At 49.4% G+C, this 22741-nt stretch overlaps 1 protein-coding gene across 2 annotated transcripts; it reads left to right on the forward strand.

Annotated features, from left to right (window-relative positions):
• Nucleotides 1–3138: 3138 nt before the first annotated feature.
• Ankrd35 (ankyrin repeat domain 35) lies at nt 3139–22741 on the forward strand. 2 transcript variants are annotated; one of them, XM_057793409.1, is made up of 13 exons: nt 3139–3244; nt 10417–10547; nt 11461–11549; nt 11907–11971; nt 12942–12999; nt 13156–13226; nt 13468–13574; nt 14211–14395; nt 15064–15101; nt 15404–17362; nt 20941–21030; nt 21200–21265; nt 21953–22741. In XM_057793409.1, the coding sequence occupies exons 1-13, from the start codon at nt 3206–3208 to the stop codon at nt 22010–22012; spliced, it is 2958 nt and encodes a 985-aa protein (XP_057649392.1). In that variant the 5' UTR covers nt 3139–3205; the 3' UTR covers nt 22013–22741. The 2 variants fall into 2 exon arrangements, with proteins under 2 accessions (XP_057649392.1, XP_057649393.1); XM_057793410.1 differs by having other exon boundaries at nt 3231–3244; nt 10417–10551.

A 22741-nucleotide genomic window follows, 5' to 3' on the forward strand; every position in this document is an offset into this window, starting at 1 on the left:
TTTTTTTTGAGACAGGGTTTCTCCGTGTAGCCCTGGCTGCCCTGGAACTCGCTCTGTAAACTGGGCTGGTCTCGAACTCAGAGACTCTCCTGCCTCTGAGTTCTGGAGTTAAAGGTCAGTGTGGCCAAGCTCTGGTCTTTGATTTGTGCCATGTCTTCTTGAACAAGTCAGAGTTTCTTGGAGGTTCAGGTAACAGATTTTGTGGTCCAGGATTAGGAATAAAGGCGGATTTGGGTGTATAGGCCATCCTTTTTCAAACGCATGTGGCCTGGGACATATTTAACTTCTGTGTTAGTTTTCTCACTAGAGGTTCTGAGAACTAAGAGAGACAGTCCAGGAAAAGTGAACATGTAGTAAATGTTTAATAAACAGCAGCCATAATTACAAGCCCCGTAAGATAACCTACCATTCCACGCGCCGTGAGGACGACTAAGGAGGTGTACGGAAGTAGTCAGCTGTTCCCGGCCTGATGCCATTCCTGTTTACACCGTTAGCTCCCTCTGTTAAGTCCTGTCCTGTGCCTCACGCCGTTTTAGGCAGACCCTACATATGTGTATATGCATATATGAATGAATCTCTCAGGGAGAGAGACTCATTCCCTGGGTCCTCTGACTCTAATTCATCGTCCAGAAGAGAGAAGGATTCATTCCCTAGGTTCTGTGACTCAATATCATAGTCCAGAGAGCAGGAAGTACTCTTGACTGCTGAGCCTTCCTCCAGCCCCTCTTTTGTCCACATGACTGAAAGAGCACTCTGGGGCTGGCAGATAGGTGGTAGGTAGGTAAAGGTGCTTGTTACACTGCCTGACCCCCTAGTTTGATCCCCACGATGAGGTTACACATGCTGGAAGGAGCAAATCCCTGTAGGTTGTCCTGATGGCCACAACTGTCACGGCAACAGCCCCACATTCACATGTACACAGAAATAAAGAAATGTAACCTTTTTTTTTTTTTTTTTTTTTTTGGTTTTTCGAGACAGGATTTCTCTGTGGCTTTGGAGCCTGTCCTGGAACTAGCTCTGTAGACCAGGCTGGTCTCGAACTCACAGAGATCCGCCTGCCTCTGCCTCCCAAGTGCTGGGATTAAAGGCGTGCGCCACCACCGCCTGGCCAATGTAACTATTTTTGAAAGAAAACTTTTCTTTTTCCTTTGTGTCAAAATTATTAACCTTTTGGCGACTATCAAATGTGCTATTCGTGTCCTCCTAGCAAGGACATACCATACCTGCCCCCCTCCACCCTCAGTTCTGGAGTGGGGCTTTCTCTAATTGCAGCCTGTCTCTCAAAAAGCCTTTTAGTCCTTTGAAGCAAAACCAGTGGGGAAGCAATGGTCTCTTCTCCTACACTAGACTGTTTTTTCTTGTTGCTTCTTTGCTCATTCATCCATTCTCTCATTCACTTAACAGACAGTAAAGACCTAATATGTGCCAAGCAAGGGACTAATAAAAACACAGCTGCTGCCAGCAGAGAACCTGATAGGAAACACCAAGATGTAAACACACAACAGGAAGGTGGTAGCTGTGTAGGTGACGATGAGGACTGCCAGTAAGTCACACACCGAGATGTGCACTCTGATGGGCAGGTTGTCGGGGTTCTAAGGGGAAATATACAATAACAATTAAAAACAAAACAGCAATTCACGTGAGGCTCCACCTAGAATACGCCAGCTGCAAAGGGAATTATGTATGGTCTTCTACAACAGTTAATTTGGTTATTTTGTTTGTTTTTTGAGACAGGGTTTCTCTGTGTAGACCTGGTTGTCCTGGAACTCACTTGGTAGCACTGGGCTGACCTCAAACTCGCAGAGATCCACCTGCCTCTGCCTCCCGAGCGATGAGATTAAAGGTGTGCACCTCCACCACCTTCTTCGGGCTTCTGTTTCAGAAGAGCCTTGTAAACCATGTTAGGAACTTTGGGCTTGCAGCATCTTAGAGGGACTGCCTGCTGCCAAGCCCCGCTACTTGGATCACTTCTGGACCCACATGTTGGACAGAGGGAGCCAATTCTTGCAGGTTGCCCTCTGACCTCTCCAGAAGTGTTCCAGTAGTACACACTCATGCCCCTTCCCCCAATAAATGAGTTAATGTAAAACACTTCTCAAGAGGAGCTGGAGAGATGGCTCAGCGGTTAAGAGCATTGCCTGCTCTTCCAAAGGTCCTGAGTTCAATTCCCAGCAACCACATGGTGGCTCACAACTCACAATCATCTATAATGAGGTCTGGTGCCCTCTTCTGGCCTGCAGGGATACACAGAGAACATTGTATACATAATAAATAAGTCTTTAAAAAAAAAAAAAAAAACACTTCTCAAGAGAACTTTGGGCTTTATTCCTTAGAGTTTCAAGCATATTTGGGTGGGCTTGTAGGGGTTACAGGGAGGAGAAGGGAAAGATGGCCAGATCGGTTGGCTTAGCAACACCGGTCAAACAAGAATTACCAAGAACGGATCCAAAGGGCCATGAAACGGAAGGGTGTGTGTGTGTGTGTGTGTGTGTGTGTGTGTGTGTGTTTGGAGACAGGCAAGCATACAGTAAAAAGTCTCCCCCTTGGTCCTTTCTAAGAGCTTACGCGATCGGCCTAATCTTTCTCGGGTTTTGTCCCTCCCGGTGCAGTGGGCCACACATTGGTTCTCAAGTCTTTTTAGCGTTACAAGCGCCTACTGCTTCCAAACTGTTCTCTTTTGAAGATCTTCAGGGCTTGGGTTTTCGTCGGGGAGGAGGGGGCTGAAGCAGGTCACGGCTATAAGCCTCATCACAGGTAAAGGGGACGGTTGGTGACAGCGAAGCCTGCTGAGATCCTTGGGTTGGGTTGGGCGCCCGAAGGGGGGCGGGGGTTAGGGGCGGAGCTCCACGCAGAAAGGAGTAGGAGGTGGGGCCTCGGAGGCGCCTCTGCGGAGGCTGAGAGCATCCTTCTCAGAGTCGGTAGGTGCGGGGGGGCGGGCTCAGACTGGAGGGCGGGGCTTGAGGCCCAGCCCTGGTCGCCGCGGAAGACTGCGGGCTTTTTGCCTCTGCAGGGGCGGGGTGGGGCAGGGCCAGGGGCGGGGTTTCAAGCCTCCGATTGAGCGGGGTGGGATCTGGGGCGGGGTCTAGGGCGGGACCCATTCTGCTTTTTGACAGCTGTCTCTCCCACAACCTCAGCCGAGTGGGTTTGAGAACCTGTGGCCCGGCTCTCTGCGCGTCCCCGTCCCCCCGTGGCCCGAGCCCCGGCCATGAAGCGCATCTTCTCCTGCTCCAGTTCACAAGTGGCGGTAGGTGCCAAATGTGTGAGAGAAGGTCTGGGGCTGGGGTCCAAGTCCTGTGTTGACAGAAGTCCTGAGTCCCATCTCCTTGGACGATTGCATTAAGCCTGCATCGGTTTTTTTTTGCTGCGCGGCTGCTCTGGCAATGTGGCCGCCAGCTCTGCTAACTGAACTTACGGGTGCCTCCCCAAACCTGTCCCTCAACCTCCCTAACCTCTTCTTTCCCAAGGTCTTTCCCCTTGGCTCCTTGTTCTCCCAACATTTATGACTTCCAGTTTCTGGTATGCTTTCTGAAGGTCTGTCCTCTTCCCATGACCCAGCTCTCTACTTTAGGTCTGACTCCCGGTACCAACCCACCTCAGACACTTGCCCCACCCCCACCCCTAGCCTTTGCCTCCACTCTTACTTCCACTCCTAATTCCTGCCTGATAGTTTGATTTTCCATCCTACCTTCTCCCCACAACTTTCTCTCCCATATGGCTCCGTTTTTACTGTTTGCTTTCTGCCCCCGAAGTATGCTCAGCCCAGTGCCTTCTCCAGCCCTTCTTCACAACTTCCTCCACCCTTCCCTCTGTTCCGCTCCATGACCTCCACTCCTCCCATTCTTTCAAGCACCACTTCAACCCTCTTTCCAACTGGCCATCCAATATGGAGCCTCTGATTTCTCCATAATTTCTGGACACCTTTTCCTCAGTATCACCCCTGTCACCTTTTGCCTGAACCTCCTGCCTGCTCACCGTGGCTGAACCTTGGAATCTAACTAAGCAGACAGGCACTGGTTAATCCCCAAGAGTCTGGGTGAGTTGCCTGCAGAATCCGTTCTGGCCAGTTCACTGCAGTGTCTCGCCCTCAGACTGGTTCTTGGGACCAATCAAGTCTCCCTGCCTGGTTCTCTCTCTAACTATTCCTTTTTCTGGTTTAGGATTTGCATTCGTTTTCTTTGACTGAGCTAGGGAAGTGTGACGGTGAGGGGTAAGAAGACAGAGTGGCCTCACGAGGAGCGAGCTCCTGGCAGAGGTTACTCTATTCTCCCCTGTCTAGGGCAAAACAAAGATTTCAGGAGACAGTGGTTCAGGGAGGGCACAGCCTTTCTTCCTTAGGGAGCTCTTCCAGAGTGACCCCCTGAGGGAACGGCATCTTCTCTGGAGGCTGGGGTGTGGGTTCCTTGGGACTGATATTGCTTAGCTGACGTCACTCACAGGCAAGAACGTGTGAGAAGTGTCGGGTTATCTCCCTGTGCATGGGCAGGCCACAGAAACCTAGCAGAAAGCTGTGAAGCAAGAGTAGGTACTGTTGAGGCCTGTCTCTGTCCCACTTACATTGGTTTCCACACGGAGTTTCCACAGGCTGACCGGCCAGTCAAATGGCATTTACTATTACAGGTAACAGAAACCGCGGCTGCCTGGGTTCTGCCTTAATTCTCAGTGATTTTCTAATCCGCGTCTGCTTTTCCCTAAATACGGAAAGTCCCTAGAATTCTTCCTCCCTTCCAGATTTACGGAGCCTGCTCTCTCCTTAGGAAGGGGACAATTTCATTCTTTTTTGATTCTCCTACCCAGGCCCAACCCTGCTTAGCTTCTGAAATCATGCAAGTTCAAGGTGATACGACCTTTTTGGTTCTCTCATCCCTGGATAGCGCCCCCTTTCCTAGATGCTGGAGTAAGCAGTGAGCTACACTGGGATCTCCCTCTTTCCGTTATGACCACAGTTCTCCACGTTTTGACCACAAGGAATGTCTACTCATTTAAATAAACTCTTAGTATCACAAGATTGTAGTCTATCAAGAGTGTGGGGATGTACAGGGAGCACTCGGAGCTACACACTTAGAATAAAAACAGTCTCCCCCTCCGATCAAGCTTGCAGAAGGCTTTCAAATAGGTTGGCTTCAGCTATAAGTTATTTCCTCAAGAAACTTCCCCATAATAAGCCCCAAGATAATGTCCTCCACCTGCCACACTGAACCTATTTGCAGAGAGCGTGACAGCTTTTCTGGACACCCCAGAAACCTGGCTTCCCAGATACACCAGCGGATCATCTCTATCACTATTCAAGTCCTGGAGGGAGGAACCGTCACTGGAGGCAAGGACCGAGAGATCTGTGCTCCTTTAAGGTTGATCTGCATTGGGCTGGGGATGTAGCTCAGTTGAGAGGCTTGCCTAGGATGTGTGGAGCCTGGGTCAGTCCTCAGCCATATAAACTGGGCATAGTGACACGTTCCTGCAATCCCAGCACCTAGGCAGAAGGAGCAGAACTTCAAGGTCTTCTCTGTTATAGATGGAATTTGGGCACAGTCTGAGATACGTGAGACCTGTCTAAATAAAAAGGAGCGAAACAACAAAATCTAATGTACATCACCTACCTGTCTAGGAAGATAACAAAAATTCAACTCCCCTAGTCTTGGGTTATTTGACTCAAAGTTGATGTCTTCAAGGGTGGCATAAACCTGAGTACTCCACCTGGGTATTCCACCTGAGTACTCCACCTGGGTACTCCACCTGGGTACTCCACCTGAGTACTCCATCTGGGCAAGACATAGACAAAGAGATGGGCTGGGAAATAGCTTGCAGCCTTTGGCCTCAAATCAGCATAGAGGATTTCTAGTGCATTTGAGATGTTAAGTGTCAGGTCCTCATCCCTGTCCTTTTCCATCCTCCTGTTCATCAGAAGCCGACTGCTCCTGCACTGCCTGTTGGTGTCTTCCCATTTGATAGGGAGCCTGAGTGTTCACAGTCTGAGATAGGAGAAGGTAAAATTACTTCTACACGTGTTCCCTGATCTCATCCGTAGAAATCACAAAGATGGTCTTTGACAAGGAGTCTCCTGGTTAATTTGGTGATTACTCCCCTGAGGCTGTGATGGCAATCCAGTGTCTCCTTTCAGAGGTGTAAAAGTGAGCGAGCCACAGGCCGTCTGGGACTCTGGAAGCACCCATCTTGTCCTTTAGTTTCCAGGGGTTTTCATCATGAAGAATGTCTACCCGTTCTAAACATGTCTTGGTGTAATGAAACTGTAGGAAATAAACCTGGTGGACCTAGAAGGACCTAGCTGGAAAGAAATATATCCATATTGCTAAAACACACTTTACCACCCACCTAACTTGACTAACTCGTTGACTGGTGTAAGCAAGAGCCTTCCACTAACTCAACTGGAGAATTCTAAGCTCTGGAACACCCAAGTGTTCCCAGCAAAGCCAAGCAGGATGATGGCTGGAACATCCATTTACCATGTGTCAGCTACGTGACAGACACAAAACTGAATGCTCTTCTGTCGTTAGGAAACTGAGGTTCAAGGAAGCTCATACATGCCTGACACAGAGACAGGAACCAGTCTGAAGAGTTTAGAGCTGGGCATGATGATCCGCACTTAAAATCCCAGCACGCTGGACACAGGAAGAGCTTTGTGAGTGCCAGGCTAGCCAAGATGTATACCGAGAACAAGAACACTAGGAAGAGGGAAGAGAATTTAAATTTCTGAATGGCAGCACTCGGGAGGCAGAGGCAGGCAGGTTTCTGTGAGTTCGAGGTCAGCCTGGTATAACGAGCGAGTTTCAGGACAGGCTCAAAGTTACACAGAGAAACTCTGTCTCAAGCAAGCAAGCAAGCAAACAAACAAACAATAAATAAATTTCTGACCAGAGAACTCGAGGTCAAGGTCAGCTGGTGGCAGTGGTGTGTGGTGGTGGCGTTGTTCCAGCTCTGTTTTCCATCGGCTGACCTGGTTCCCAAGGGGCACTGAAAAGCGTGTTCTTGCGTGTCAGGACCTGCTAGGATGTGGTGGAGTCATTTTGCTTGCTTTGCCATTTGAGAATAAACCTGTTTGGAGACTCTCCCATGCAAGGAGTAACTTCCGAGAGCGAGTAGCTCTGCCCTGGAGGCATTCTCAAACTTCATCTGGAAATAAGTAATCCTTTTTCCCCCTAGCTGTGTAACACTGTGGTCTGATGTGGGAACTAGGTCTGGATGCAAGAGGCCTGAGCTGCTTCTCTTTTATGTGATCCTGGACAGATGTTAACATGTGTGCCTCCGCTTCCTTTTCTGTGAAAGGCACACGGTAATATCATCCCTAACTATTTTTCAGGGCCACATGAGGCTAATTGGAGGACAAGGAGAGGTTCCGAGCGTAACCTCAGACTCCATCTATCCTCGGCAATTTTATGGCTTGGACCTGTGTTGATGATTAACAATTTGTCCCGGCTCTGTAAACAGTACTTGAAAATGAATTATTGGGCTTCCGCAGACTCTACATTTTTTTCCACCCTTTCCTATAACCTCTTTCTTGTTGAGATTACACCTCATAAAACGCAATGGGCCACCCCCGTTTCTCTCTGCTTCCTGTTTTGTTGTAAGGATGCCGTACATTTATGTGGTTCTGTCTACATTAACTTGTTTAATGCATTGTGGTGAGGTGGTTATTATTGTCTGCATTTTATGTGCAAGGAAACAGGTTAGAGTGTTTAATGGCTTCCTCTAGGTCACATAGCTGAGAATGTAGCTGAACCAGGTCCCAGACTTAGTCCTGATGACAAAGTCCCCATCTTGAGGACTTTTCTTCCATACCAACGATCTCTGCATTTCTCCCTTCTTCTCTGTGTTTCCCTTCTCTGGACCAAACCAGGCTTTTCTGTGCTTGCAGCTCTGGGTGTTTTTATATAGCTCTCTCTTTTATGCCCTGTAATACTTCAATTATTTTAATTACTTCTCCACCCTCAAAACGTAAGCTGGAAGGAGGGAACAATGTATGTTCAGGTGTGGCTGGGTCAGGGACAGCTGCTCCCCGCCAGGGAGGCGAGAAAAGGATCCCTTTCCGCCTCTTCTTGCTGCCTCCCCAAGCACAGCTAGACACTGACTCGCCTTTGCTGACTGCTTCCAGTGAAGAGGTTTCGAGACTGAAGAAGAGACATATAGCCAGCTATGATAGAGGAAACCACCGAACCCCTAATTTGGGGCTCAGAGTCAATAGCTAGAGATAGTTAAGTGGCTATGATGGAAGTTAGGGACCTAGATTTACTTTGCAAACCGCTAAAGACAAAAAGCAGTGCTGTGGGGGTGGGGGTGGGAGAGGGTTGGAGTCGTGGGGGCGTTAAGAAGTATTGTGAACCAATCAGGAGCAGTCAGGTTGGTTCAGTTTACTCTAGAAAGACCCAGGGAGCACCAAGGAAGGGCTTCTTGCTAGGATTGTCATCCGGCTGGGCATCTAACAAAGGTAGTGATGATTATAAACAGTCTTGCCAGGTACGGTGGTGCACACCTTAACATTAGGAGGCAGAGGCAGGTGGATCTCTGTGAGTTCAAGGCCATCCTGGGCTACATAATGAGTAGTTCCAGGCTAGCCAAGGCTACATAGACTTTTGTCTCAAAACTAACTAAATAAATAAAAAGTCTCAAAATGGGTGTAGGAGGTCCTTCTGTTTGTGTGTTGCTTTCATTGGATAATGAATAAAGAAACTACCTTGGCCTAGTTGATAGGGCGGAACTTAAGTAGGCGGAGAAAACAGAACTGAATGCTGGGAGGAAGAAGGGCAGAGTGAGAGAAGACATGAATCCTCCACCAGAGATGGACACCAGTTAGAATCTTTGGTAAGCCACTCCACACGGCGAACAGATTAATGGAGATGTGTTAAACCAATATGTAAGAGTTAGCCAATAAGAATTTAGAGTTAAGCCGGGCGGTGGTGGCACATGCCTTTAATCCCAGCACTCAGGAGGAAGAGGCAGGTGGATCTCTGTGAGTTCGAGGCCAGCCTGGTCTACAAAGGGAGTTCCAGGCCAGGCTCCAAAGCTACAGAGAAACCCTGTCTCGAAAAACAAACAAACAAACAAAAAAGAATTTAGAGTTAATGACTAAGTAGTGTTTTAAATAATACAGTTTCTGTGTGGTTATTTCAGGTGTAAGCTAGCCGAGTGGCTGGGACAAACAAGCGCCCCCCCCCCCAACATCAAAATGCTAGACATTTGCCATTGTTAATTACTTTGGAGCTATGTGAGATGGAGAACTCCTGATGTGACGGTGTTCAAGAGGCTGAAGCAAGAGGGGCTTGATTTGAGACCAGTCTGGCTACATAGAGACTCTGAGTTAGCCTGTGCTAGCTTGACTTTGTTTCAACAAAACAAAACATGTTTTTTATTTCCCCTTTGGTTGTTTTGTTTTTTCCCCTCGATACAGGGTTCTCTGGGTGTTCTAGAACTCACTTTGTAGACCAGATTGGCCTCAAACTCAGAAATCCACCTGCCTTTGCTTCCTCCCGAGCTCTGGTATTAAAGATGTGCACCACCACTGCCTGGCCAAAAAAAAAAAAAAAGAAAGAAAGAGAATTATTATAATAAAAGTATATTTCTTTGTTATTTATTGAGAGAATCTTGGTTGACATCAAATGTAAGCAGAGACTGCTTGTTGGTTTCTTGGCAGCCCAGACCCGAATAATCACACATATGAATTGCAACACTGTTTGGCCAATACCTCAAGTGTATTCCTAACTAACTTTTATAGCTTAAAGTAACCCATTTCTATCAATCTGTGCATTGCCACGAGGCTGTGGCTTACTGGTAAAGGTTCTGGGTGTCTGTCTCCTCCAGCAGCTACATGGTGTCTCCCCGACTCTGCCTACTCTCTTTTCTATATCTCTTTTCAGATTCCCCGCCTGGCTTTACTCTGCTAAGCCATTGGCTGAAATAGCTTTATTCAGTAACCAATAAAAGCAACACATAAACAGAAGGACTTCCCACATCACTCAAATTTGAGATTCTGTTATCTCAGCTTCCTAAACGTTGAGATTATGGGAACATACCACCATGCCTTATGCATATATGCATACACAAACACACACACACACACACACACACACACACGGGATTGAGGCTCAGCTTGAACTCCTGATCCTCCTGCCTCTACCTCCTGGAGTGTATTATAAGTCTACACCAAGCTTCATAATTTTTAATTCAGTGATCCCCTGGGCACCTTTAGGTTTGTCGTGGACAGTGGCTGTCAATAGTTCTTGGTGACATATGGAGTGGTTAGTATTTTGTTGGCCCCCCCTTAACAAAGATCTGCTGCTCTGGGCCTGGCGATCAAGAGCAGGAAGCCACTCCAGGACGCTTTTCCTCTTGCCAGGCGTTTGATATCACTTTCCTTTTCTCATACTATTGCCAGCGCCAATATTCATACAATCTGTAACTCCCGGCTAGGTGGAGAAATGGAACCGTCGCGATCAGAAGCTGCTGGAGGCAGTGCAGCGGGGGGATGTGGGGCGCGTGGCTGCCTTGGCCTCTAGGAAGTCTGCTCGACCCACCAAACTAGACTCAAATGGCCAGTCCCCGTAAGTAAGTCTTCTTGACCCCCACCCTGGTATGTGGTTCTCGAAAACTTCAGAATGATCAGGGGAGGCCTACAGCTTCAGAGCCCTTCCTTTCATTGTTTGATTTGGCAAGTAGATGGATAATCCTTCGCCATGTAGGGAACAAATGAGGGAGGAGGACGTTGTCCCTGAGTTCCAGCCACCCCACAAGCCACAATGACTTGAAAAGGATGTAAAGCTCATTAAACCAACAGAGAACTAATTGCTAAACAAAGTTTCCTCATCGCAAAAGTACGAGGGTGTGTATGCTTGAGAAGTTAGGAATGAAGGAGTGAGTCCCGGGTGTCATGGGGCTCGAGGGAGTGATCAGGGGGAAGGCTCTACCCCCTGCCAGCCAGCCTCTGCTGTTCTGGCTGACTCTTTCCGTGACCCCTCCAGTTCTCTGAGGGCCCCGTGCTAGGACAGGCCGGTCAGCACGTGTCTCCTGGACATCCCTGCAACAATCTGACTCTCCTGAGATGTGCAGCTCTTCCTGCTTTTCCAGTAGCGTCCTCTGACTTCGTAACTGGAGGTCGTGTTGGCAGGCTTTCCTCTTAGCAAGACAGACTGACTGGGAGACCTTCCCTCTCTGCATTGGGAATTGGCTTTGGGCTCTGGAGCAGAGGAAGCAGGACTTTTTAACGCTCTCCCTGGTCAGCTGTGCTAGTACCTGCTTATAATGCCAGAGTTTGGGAGGTCAAATCAGGCGATCAGTCGTTCAAGGCCAGCCAGGCCTGTACAGTGAGACTCTATCTCAAAACAAACAACAGACAAAACCAACTGATCAGAAAAAAGTTAGAATATTAAACATGATTTAAAAAAAAAAATAGGAGCTTCCCCCATTTTATCCCATGGTCTTTCATCCTTTTGTGTCTCTTGGCTTTGACCCTGGCAGGTTTCACCTGGCAGCCTCCAAAGGCCTGACAGAGTGTCTGACAATCCTGCTTGCAAACGGGGCTGACATCAACAGCAAGAACGAGGATGGTGAGTCAGCTGGCTCTGCCTGCCCTTAGGCTGCAAGGCTGTCTGTGTGGCTGCAGACAGGGCCAATGCTGGGCTCTCACAGAGGCTCCAGATCTGGTCCTTTGCTGCTTTGCTCAGTAAGACTGGGCCAGCATCTCTCCTGGGGTTCCCCTCCCTGTAAGCTAGGCACACACCTCCCCCTTACTCTCCATTGAAGGTGCCAGCTGCTTGGGGAACAGGAATTTCTGGCCCTATGTGGCCTAGAGCTTCTCCCTCTAATCTCCCTCTGATTATCTGTGCGTCTCCCGCCTTCCCTCCCAGTGAGTCATCCGCATTCATGGGGCAACCCACCCACCCACCCTCTCTCTCTCTTTCCAGGAAGCACCGCCCTTCATTTGGCCACCATCTCCTGCCAGCCACAGTGTGTGAAGGTCTTACTTCAGGTAAAGGCAGTCCTCTGATACTCCTATGCAGACGAGAAATAGATGCAGCATGCTCCAACGTTGTCCGTCATCACTGACAACGGTCAGCCGTCTCATTCCTAGTAACATAGCTGGTGGTCATTTATCAATATGTTCCCAAACTTTCGTTTGATACTTATTCTGTACGTATACCATGCTTCATACTGTCTTTGGGGGCAAGTCAGAAACCAGAATACCTGAGAATGATTGAGCTCTGCAATGGCAGAGTCGCTGCCCTGCGGAGACTAACTGCTATGTATGTGGGCAGGTAGAAGTGGCTGCAGAGACTAACTGCTATGTATATGATGGGCAGGTAGAAGAAAAGCAGGGATGTTCAAATGAAAAAGATGTCTCTGGTGGGAGGGGCTAGTAAGGAGGCTCAGCAGGTAAAAGAACTTGCTGCCATGTCTGAGGACCTGAGTCTGACCCCCCAGAACCCACACGGTGGAAGGAGAGAACTGACTCCCGCAAGTTGTCCCCATGACCTCCACAAGCATATCCACACCCCTTTCCCCAAGCAAATAAATAAATAAATATAGCCACGTAGCACAAAGAGAAACATGTGTGTGCAATGACCTGTGGACGGTTTGAGTCTCCAGTAGATCACGAACACATACTGACCGTTCTACTTTTATTACCCCTCATCTTTTCCAAATCTCACATCATGGTCCTCAAACCCCAGCCGTTCAGGTGTCTTTTCCTTTCATGTGTTTATTTACTGATCACCTCTTTTCTCTTAGGCCTTAGTTAGGAACTAGGACTGAATTTCAAAGCTGCCCATCGACTCCATCAGGGAGTCGACTGAGCTTGTTGTAGTAGTTGGCTTCCCTCAGAGCCGTGGTCCTCTTGTTCCCTTTCATATTACCATGGAAACTGGCGACTCGCTATGGGGAATGGGATGAGGATGCTAACCCCAAGCTCCATTGCTGCTTCTCTTTGTGGCTATTTACAGCACGGCGCAAATGAAGATGCTGTGGATGCAGAAAACCGCAGTCCATTACACTGGGCAGGTGCGTGCCTGGGGACCATGGGGAGAAGGCTGGGAAGCAGGATGGAAGGATACCTTCTAGTGGGGATGCCAGCCACTGACGTGATGGGAGGTGCTGGGTTACAGCCCAAGGAGATGTTCTTCAAGCCTCTTCTTAACCATCTTTCAATCCATCCAGCCTCTTCTGGCTGTGCCTCAAGTGTCCTCCTGTTGTGTGACCACGAAGCCTTCTTGGATGTGCTGGACAATGTGAGTATCAGACAGGCCAACAGGCAGTGCCTCACACCGACAGATGGACTGCTGCTTCTGTGATCCTACTTCCGTTCCTCCTCTTTTCCTGATCATTTGGGAGCTCCTACACTCCATGTTTAGCTCCTGGACTTGTTTCAGCAGGGGTCGGGGGAGGGGGGAGTTGGTATAGGGTTAAATCATCCAGTCCTTGTTTCTCCCTGGCTCCTCATGGCCTCGCACGTCCCCACAATCTCTGCAGGATGGACGCACACCACTGATGATTGCATCTCTGGGTGGTCATGCGGCTATCTGCTCACAGCTGCTGCAGAGAGGTGCCCGAGTTAACGTCACAGACAAGGATGACAAGTGAGCCATCTCTGTCTTCCATCCCATTTTCCAGTTCTTCACCAATCTAGAAAGGAGGATGTAGGCACAGCACACGCACCGGCAAGAACAGGCTGGTCTCTGTTCTTGGGGGCCTGCTATCATGAATGGCTCAAGAAAGCTTTGCCTGGTGCCCCGACTAGCTAGCCATGCTAGCACAGATGACGCCAGAAATAGAAAGGCTACCTCTGGAGTCACTGCTTTAATTTGCTAGTTTTCAAGAGATTTCTTAAACAGTGGGGTCCTTTTCTTTTGAGTTTTATGCAGAAGAAGAGTGGTGGTGTACGCCGTAGTCCAGTACTTGGAAGGTTGAGGAAGGAGGGTCGTGAGCATATATGCTGCTGTCGCACGCCCGTGTGCGTGTATGTGTGTGTGTGTATGTGTGTGTGTGTTTGCACTTTTGTGTAGAACTTGCATTCTGTAAAGCAGACCAAAATAGAGTCCCCACAGTGGTCCCACTTTCTGCTGCTGCTGGAAAAGTCCTGCTCTGGTCTAACGCTTTGTCCTTGGCTGGTGTTGGTGTGCTGCTCTGACCCCACTGAGGGAAGGCTTACCCTGTACTGGGATTTCTGAGACTGTGAGGGAAAGCTGGTGTTCGGGATTTGTCTCCGCCCACAGGTCAGCCTTGATCCTGGCCTGTGAGAAAGGCAGCGCTGAGGTGGCCGAGCTGCTCCTGAGCCACGGAGCAGATGCCGGAGCTGTGGACAGCCTGGGGCACAACGCTCTGCATTATGCATTGCGTACACAAGACAAGGAACTGTGGAGGCTGCTGCAGCAGGCCCTGAACCGGCGGCGGAGAGGCGGTAAAAGTCTTTTGTGTCTTCAAGATTCTCTTCAATAGCCAAAGAACTGAAGAAGCTTCTCAGTATCCCACTGCCCATGGAAGCAGTCCTTCCAAAAAAAAAAATGGTCTGCCACCTTAGCCCAGGTTTTGCTGATTTAGTGCTGCTCCACCACAAGATTCCCCAGTGTAGCCTTCGCTCACTGAGTGCAACTCTGGCTATTGCTGTTGTGTTGTGATTTATTCATTTATTTTTATTTGTTTGTTTGCTTGCTTTTTTTCTGAGACAGAGTTTCTCTGTGTATCCCTGGCTGTCCCAGAACTCGTTCTATAGACCAGGCTGGCTTCGAACTCAGAGATTTGCCTGCCTCTGCCTCCCAAATGCTGGGATTAGATGGCTATTGCTATTGTTGTCATCCATGTGATTTTTGCCCACCATTGATTAATGTCCCAGTGCCTTCATTGTGTCAGCACAATGATCAATAAAAAAAATGTGTGTGCAAAATAAAGGAACACTCCACCTCTGAGACAGGAAACCAGAGTTGCTGAGTGGTTAGGGATTCGTGGAGCAAGAGTGTCACCAGGGAAATATGTATGAGAATTATCGTAATGAGTGGCCACTTTGCTCTAACACAGTCTGAAAACTGGATGAGAGCTGAATTCTCATTTGTTCCTTGTCTTCTCTTACAGGTCATGGACTGGTTCAACACCCAGATCATGTGTCTCAGGTATGACCCTAGATGTCTCCCCCCTTTTGTTTCTGACCTACTCCCAACTACTCCCAAGCTATTCCAGTAGACTGTGTGGGCAACAGGACACTCACAGAAGCAAGCCTTTGCCGAGGCTAGACTAGTTGAGCAAGGCCCTTGCCGAGGCTAGACTAGTTGAGCAAGGCCCTTGCTGAGGCTAGACTAGTTGAGCAAGGCCCTTGCCGAGGCTAGACTAGTTGAGCAAGGCCCTTGCCGAGGCTAGACTAGTTGCACAGCCTCACATCACTGGTTTTTGTTGCTGTTTTGTTTTTCTGATCCAGACCTCTCCACCTAAGAGCTCACAGAGAGCAGAGCCAGAGGAAGCACAGCAGGAGGAGGAGGCTGAAGAGCGGTGCTCAGAAGAGTGGAAGCGGAAGTATGAAGAGGAGCGGAGGAAAGTTAATCAGTTGGAGCAGGAGCTGGTGCGCAAGACAGAGGAGTGTAAGGCCCAAGCTGCAGCCCTCAAAGGTCTGGAGAGCCAGGTTCGAGAGCAGGTGCAAGAACTGGGGCATCTCCTAGTACAAGAGCCCAGGGCTCCAGGAAGACCTGGAGGAGATGGTATGGAGCAGGGTTGTCCCCTGAATCTGCTGGCTGAGCGAATCCAGGAGCTTAAGAGGCAGCAGAAAGCAGCAGCCACTATAAACCCAACAGTAGTTGCCAGGAGAGCTGAAGAGTTGGCCGTAGCAGAGATCCAGGGTGAAGTACACAGCAAGTCCCAACCAGAGCAGGGGCCACCCCAGAGCCCACGGTCTGAGAGCATCGGGAAGGTCACAGCACAGCAACTGAACGCCAATGGGGGACAGAACCTTGGCCTCGACAACACTGACCAGGTGTGTGTCGGCCAGAAGGAGAGGTCCCCGGCTCCAGGGATTGAACAAGCAGGTGCAGTGGGAGAACCAGTGGGCATAGCAGCCATGAACCAGCTCCTCCTACAGCTAAGGGACGAGCTGGCTGCAGTGTGGCGAGAAAAGGATGCTGCCAGAGGGGCTTTGTCAAGACCAGTTCTGGAGGGAGCCTTGGGGACTCCTAGGGCCGAGGCTGCAGCAGCTGCCTGGGAGAAGATGGAAGCCAGGCTGGAGAGGGTGCTGGTGAGGTTGGATCGAGCAAAAGCAGGACTGCCGGTGAAACCCGAGGTCCCTGCTCAGGGGTCCAGAGAGGGAGCCCCCAAAGCAGTCCCAGGATGCACCAAAGAGCTCGAAGAAGAAAAGGGGGCTCCTGGAGCCAGAGGAGAGCCCCTAGGAGCCCCTGGAGGAGAGCAGGCCTCAGGAGGGGGCCTGGCAAAGGGACACCTGGAGAAAGAGGTGTCAGCGCTGAGACTGAGCAACAGCAACTTGATGGAGGAATTGGGGGAGCTGGGGCGTGAGAGGCAACGCTTGCAAGGAGAACTCCAGTCCTTGACCCAGAGACTACAGCGGGAGTTTGTGCCCAAGCCCGAGGCTCAGGTTCAGCTACAGCAGTTGCGGCGGAGCGTCGGGTTGTTGACAGAGGAATTGGCCATGGAGAAGGAGGCTACCGAGAACCTGCGCAGGCGACTTGCTTCCCAGAGCAGCGGCCTCCAAGGACTGTGGAACTGCCTGCCCCCAGACCTCGTGGGTAAGGAGAGTGCAGGGAGCACACCTGCAGAACCCCTGGAAGAGCTGCAGACCTGCATCAGCACCTTGGTGAATAAGCACCTTGAGGCCCAGAAGGTGCTGACTCGCTTGGAGGAGGAAAACCAGCAGCTGAGAGGATCCTTGGTCCCCTGTGGGAAGCCAGAAGCCTCCCTGAAGGCTACAGCATCTCCCCAAGTGGCCGCCTTGGAGCAAGATCTGGGGATGCTGGAGGAAGAGCTGCGGGCTGTGCAAGCCACGATGAGCGGGAAGAGCCAGGAGATCTGCAAGCTGAAGCAGCTGCTCTATCAAGCCACGGAAGAAGTGGCGGAGCTGAGGGCCCGGGAAGCAGCCAGCCTGCGGCAGCATGAAAAAACGAGAGGCTCTCTGGTTGCCCAGGCACAGGCTTGGGGCCAAGAGCTCAAAGTTGTGCTGGAGAAGTACAACACAGCCTGTCGGGAAATGGCTCGGTTGCGCGATGCGGCGGCAGAGGAGCGTCGCCGCAGCGAGGATCTAGCGGCTCGGGCGGCAGAGCAGGAACGCCAGGCAGGCGAGATGCGCGGGCGCTCGGAGCAGTTCGAGAAAACCGTTGAATTGCTCAAAGAGAAGACAGATCACCTCATAGGGGCTTGCCGGGACAAGGAGGCCAAGGTGAGCTGCAAGGTTGTCTTGAGAGCACGGTGGGGAGTGCCGGTGCGGTGCGTTTGTGAGGTTGCAGAACCGAAGGTCAGATGAGCACTAAACTAAACGGAGTGCTTGGCGCTTGCAAGGTCCTCTCTGTGCTCGCCTAGGGCAAGAGAGGTTTGGGGTTGAGATTGGAGCTCAAGTGGCTTACAGATAGAAGAAAGAGATCAAAAATAAGCAACACAGTACAAGAGAGAAGAGGGCGTATCTACTAAAATTTAGTACTCAAGGTTCAGAAGTTATGTTTGCCCCTAGGGCTACACCAGGGAACACCACGGCCAATTAGTACCATTTTATCTTAATCCTGTATTAGTCCAGCCTAGTGGTGTAATGTGTTGTGTGGTTTTGCTGAGGTTCTGGGCTGACTCAGAGTCTGATGGGTTAACTGTAGCTATTCTTCCCTCCTGCTCCTTTCAACACGGGGCCTGAAAACATCTCTATTGGCTAAAAAACACCGAAGCAAAACAAACAACAGTAAAACAGTTTGAAGAACTGTGCGGACAGGCACTCAGGAGACTGGTTCAAGGTCATCTCCAGCTACAGAGCTGGTTCCAAGAGACCCTGTCTCAAGACACCAAGCAAAAGCAAGCCACAGCAATTTGAAAGCCACTGTTTTCTAAGTGCTATTGAAGAACGAGACCTATTTTATACATTCTAAACTCTCCATTTACAAAGGTATTTAGTAGTTGTAGACCTATCCACTAATGAGTTTGGGTTTCTTGTAAAAAAATTGTGTACGTTCAAATTTAGAATGATGGAGGACTATAAGCAGCATTTGCTTGGTGTGCAGTGCATAGACAGAAGAAGTGCTGTTCAAAACAAGCATCACAGAAAGGAATTAAAGGAGGTGTTTGTACATAAATGGCAAAATGTCAATAAATGGCAAGATAGAATTTGGCATAGTAGTTGAGAGCTTATAGTGGCTGAGTAGTTATGATTTCTGGAGTGAGACTGTCCAGATTTGAATTTCAGTGTCAAGATTTACCCTGGGGGGCTGGAGAGATGGCTCAGAGGTTAAGAGCATTGCCTGCTCTTCCAAAGGTCCTGACTTCAATTCCCGGCAATGATGATGGCTCACAACCATCTGTAATGAGGTCTGGTGCCCTCTTCTGGCCTGCAGGTATACACACAGACAAAATGTTGTATACATAATAAATAAATATTTTTAAAAAAAGATTTACCTTGGGGAGTCGAGATGTGGCGGCACATGCGTGTAAATCAGCAAGGGTGCGCGTGGTGGGTGAGGGATGGCAACTTAGCTTGAGTGTTATGGCTTGGTGGCAGAACGCTTGCCCGGCCTTAGGGACCATCCCCAGAACTGATAACAAAACAACACATAAAACTTAACAGCTGGCCGGGCGGTGGTGGCTCACACCTTTCATCCCAGCACTTGGGAGGCAGAGGCAGGCGGATCTCTGTGAGTTCGAGACCAGCCTGGTCTACAAGAGCTAGTTCCAGGACAAACTTAACAGCTGACAGATCTTGGACAACTTTGTGTTTTGTCTTATTTTGAGAAAGGGTCTCACTATGTAATGTTAGCTGGCTTGAAGAAGTAGACCAGGCTGACCTTTAACTCATAGAGGTCAGCCTGCTTCTACTTTTTTTTTTTTTTTTTTTTTTTTTGGTTTTTCGAGACAGGGTTTCTCTGTGGTTTTGGAGCCTGTCCTGGAACTAGCTCTTGTAGACCAGGCTGGTCTCAAACTCACAGAGATCTGCCTGCCTCTGCCTCCCAAGTGCTGGGATTAAAGGCGTGTGCCACCACCGCCCGGCTAGTCTGCTTCTACTTGAGTGCTGATTGTGATAAGAAAAATAATAAGAAAGGGCAGCTCCGCCGGCGCAAGAAATCCAATTAGGTCAAATCAAACCAAATCAAAATGCCCATTGTTTTATTAAGAATGACACTCTTGGGTGGCGGAGCACAAGGTGGAAAGACAGGACAGCAGGGAGCCCATTTCCTCTGGGAGCACATTAAATACCCGGTGGGAGTGGTCTGCCCCCTACCCCCCAGGGAGAGGCCGGGACCTGATTTGGAGTCCAGACCAATACAAGGGAGGCTGGGATGGATACAAGGAGCTGGGGGCTACATTCCCAACTTAACACTGATATTCAGTAAGATCAATTTATTGGGCTGAAGAGATGGCCCAATGGCTAAGAACAATGCCACCTCTTCCAGGGGACTTGGGTTCCCAGTATCCACGGGGCGGTTCACAACTACCTGTAATTCCAGTACCAGGGATTCAGTGCCCCTTTCTGGCCTCCTCAGGCACCAAGCACACACATGGTATACAGACATACATGTAGGCAAAAACACTTATACCCACACACAAAAAAAAAATAAAAATTAAACTACTAATGCTGTTGTGGTTGTAAAGATTTTATTAGATGTTAAATTTATTCTGGGCTCGGGACTATAGTTTACTTGGTAGAGTGCTGCTTAACACATGTGAGGCTAGGGTTAGATCCCCAGCACCGTATATGGAGGTGGAGGCGCGAAGCTGGAAAAATGGCTCAGCAGTTAAGAACTTGTACCGCTCTCTCAGAGGGCCTGAGTTGGGTTCCCAGCACCCTTGGGAAGTCCACGATCACCTATAATGGAAGCCTCAGGAGATCCGTGGACGACTTCTGGACTCTTTGCTCACCGCACACTTGAACCCACCCATACAGAGGCACACACATAAATAACTAAAAAAATAAAATCCTTTTGAAATTTAAAGGGCTGGAGAGATGGCTCAGTGGTAAAGAGCACTGGCTGCTCTTCCAGAGGACCCAAGTTCAGTTCCCAGCACCCACCTGGTGGCTCACAACCATCTATAACTTCAATTCCAGGGTTTTAAGGGCACCAGACACACACATGGTACAGACATACATGCAGACAAAACACCTGTACACATAAAAATTAAAATAAATCAAAGTTTAAAAAGAGGTTGATGTGGGAGAATCAAGTGGTCAAGATTATTCCTTGTATTTAAGACCAGTTTGGTTTTTATGAATCCTGTTTAAATAAATTATTATTATAAATACTCAGAATAGAAGTTTGCAGATTGGAAGCCATGCATGGTAACGCACACCTTTAATCCCAGCACACTGAGGCAGAGGCAGAAGGAGCTTTGTGAGTTTGATGCCAGCCTGGTCTATGTAGTGAGGTCCATGCCATCCAGGCCTTCACAGTGAGACCCTGTCTAAAAACACAAAACAAAACAAAAAGCCCAAACAAACAAACAAACACTAATTAAAGATCACGAGCTATAGAACCAAAGAGATATTGGTTTAAACAATTATGTATTAGCTGTGTGGTTTTGGTTTTATTTTGTCCTGGCTGTCCTGGAACTCACTTTGTAGACAAGTGTCCTCAAACTCACAGAGCTCTGCCTGCCTCTGTCTCCCAGCTGCTGAGATTGAAGGTTTTTGCTCCACCCCACTGGGATTAGTGCAATGTTTTGAAATTTCTCAAACTCCAGCTGCTACCCATAAACCGTAGATAATAGTCTTTTCCTGGGTCACCTGGGAAAAATGATGTGGATCTCTTTCTTTCCTTTTGGCCTTAGATCAAAGAATTACTGAAGACGCTGGAGAAGCTCTCCGAGGAGGTTCTACAGGTCCGGGGTGAGAATACTCAACTCGCCCTGCAGCTGCAGGTATGTTTTGTCCTGCAGGGAAGTGGACTGTGATAGAGAAGAAGGTGGGTAGTGGAAGTGGGGCGTTTCAGAAGTCTCGCTAGGCAGTGGTCCAGGCTAGACCAGTTCTTCACACGCCGTGAGTGTGAGGAGGGTGGTCACGTGACTTCCCACGGATGCTCCCTCTCAGGATTCCCAGAAGAACCATGAAGAGACCATCTCTACCTACAGGAATCATCTGCTGAACGCCGCTCGGGTGAGCTTGGTGGAGTCTGGGAGGAAGCTGGGGTACAGCGCTGAGAAAGGACTGTTCCCTTTGTCCTTTCTCGTTCCTACACATGCTTGTCATGTTTTCTGGCCACTGGACTTGGTGGCGGGTCTCCAGGTCGCATTAGGTAGCTCAGGAGAGGCTACGTGTGAGCGCGGAAGAAATACTTGCTTCTCCTTTCAGCTTCCTAACCCATCGTGAGGCTTTGCCCTGTTCCCATGCCCTTCTCGGTTTCCTCTGAGATGACTCTGCATGAATCATGGGAGACTGGCGAGGCTTGCTCTTTCCTTAGGGATGATAACCACAGGGAGTGGAATTATTATTATTATGTACCAGGTGCTTGCTTCGTGTTCATAACACGGTCTGTACAGCAATCCCGAGAAGCAACGTCTTTCTCTTCCTTGTGACGAAGGGAAAATAGCCTCGGGCAAGTTAAATATTTAAAGTCACAAGCGAGGGCTGGGTCTCTAGCTCATGGACAGAGCACTTGCCTTGTAGGCAGGAAGCCCTGCTCAGTCCCAAGTACTGCAATCCCAAACCATAGCACAGCAGACAAGCAGAATGTTAAGGGCTATGTAATTCTAAGAGGTAACGACTGGTATTCCATATCCCTCACCTGCCTCTCCCCATGTTCTGTTCTTCTCATCCTTTCTTTGTCTTTCCTGCCACCCCCAGGGCTACATGGAACAAGATGTGTACAATATCCTCCTCCGAATCCTCAGCATGCAGGAGTGAGAGAGACTCGCCGCACACCCTCATAGATAAAGGCATTTCCCTTTTATGAGTTGTGGGTGGAGGTAATGAGGGCTGGGTCCGGAGAGGACGGACTTGGGGGAAAGGATGTTATGAAAGGGGCTAGGGGGGTTCCGTTGGCCACTCTGGTGGCCTGCACTGGGGAGCATTTGCAGGAAAGTCAACTGAGGAAGACCAAGTGTGAGAGTCACTAGGGGGGAGTTGGGAATCTGAGCGGGTGGCCCGAGGGTCACGGAATGACTGTGAATGGAACACATGGCTAGAACGTTTTCTTAATGTCTGGGGTAAGGAGATGCCAGTGAAGGATAAAGGGTGGTGGACAGTGGCACAGTTATTCCCTGGGGCGGGACTTTACAGACCCCAGGCTTGCCTTTTCATTTCTATACCCTTCATTCAAAAGCCAACTCTCTCCCAGTCTCCTTCCTTTGTGGGCAGCCTCTTCCCATCTGGGAAGACAGCATCCCCTTTAGCATGTTGGTGTGTGCAGGAGGAGAGTGAGGGTATAGAACTGTGTGCATTTCCTCCTTGAATTATTTCTTCCAGGGATTAAGAGCGCTGCCTGGTTCACAGAGGCTCTACCCAGCTGTGGTGGGCAGGTGGGTGGGTGGGTGATTGCCCGATTGCCCACTAGGGGTGGTGTGGGTAGGGCTTCACTGGACACGTGGACCCCAGACCCAAAAACCTGGACCCTGGAATCAGCACAGAACAGAA

This window comes from Chionomys nivalis, chromosome 18, assembly GCF_950005125.1.
Source record: "Chionomys nivalis chromosome 18, mChiNiv1.1, whole genome shotgun sequence".
NCBI classification, from domain to species: Eukaryota; Metazoa; Chordata; class Mammalia; order Rodentia; family Cricetidae; genus Chionomys; species Chionomys nivalis.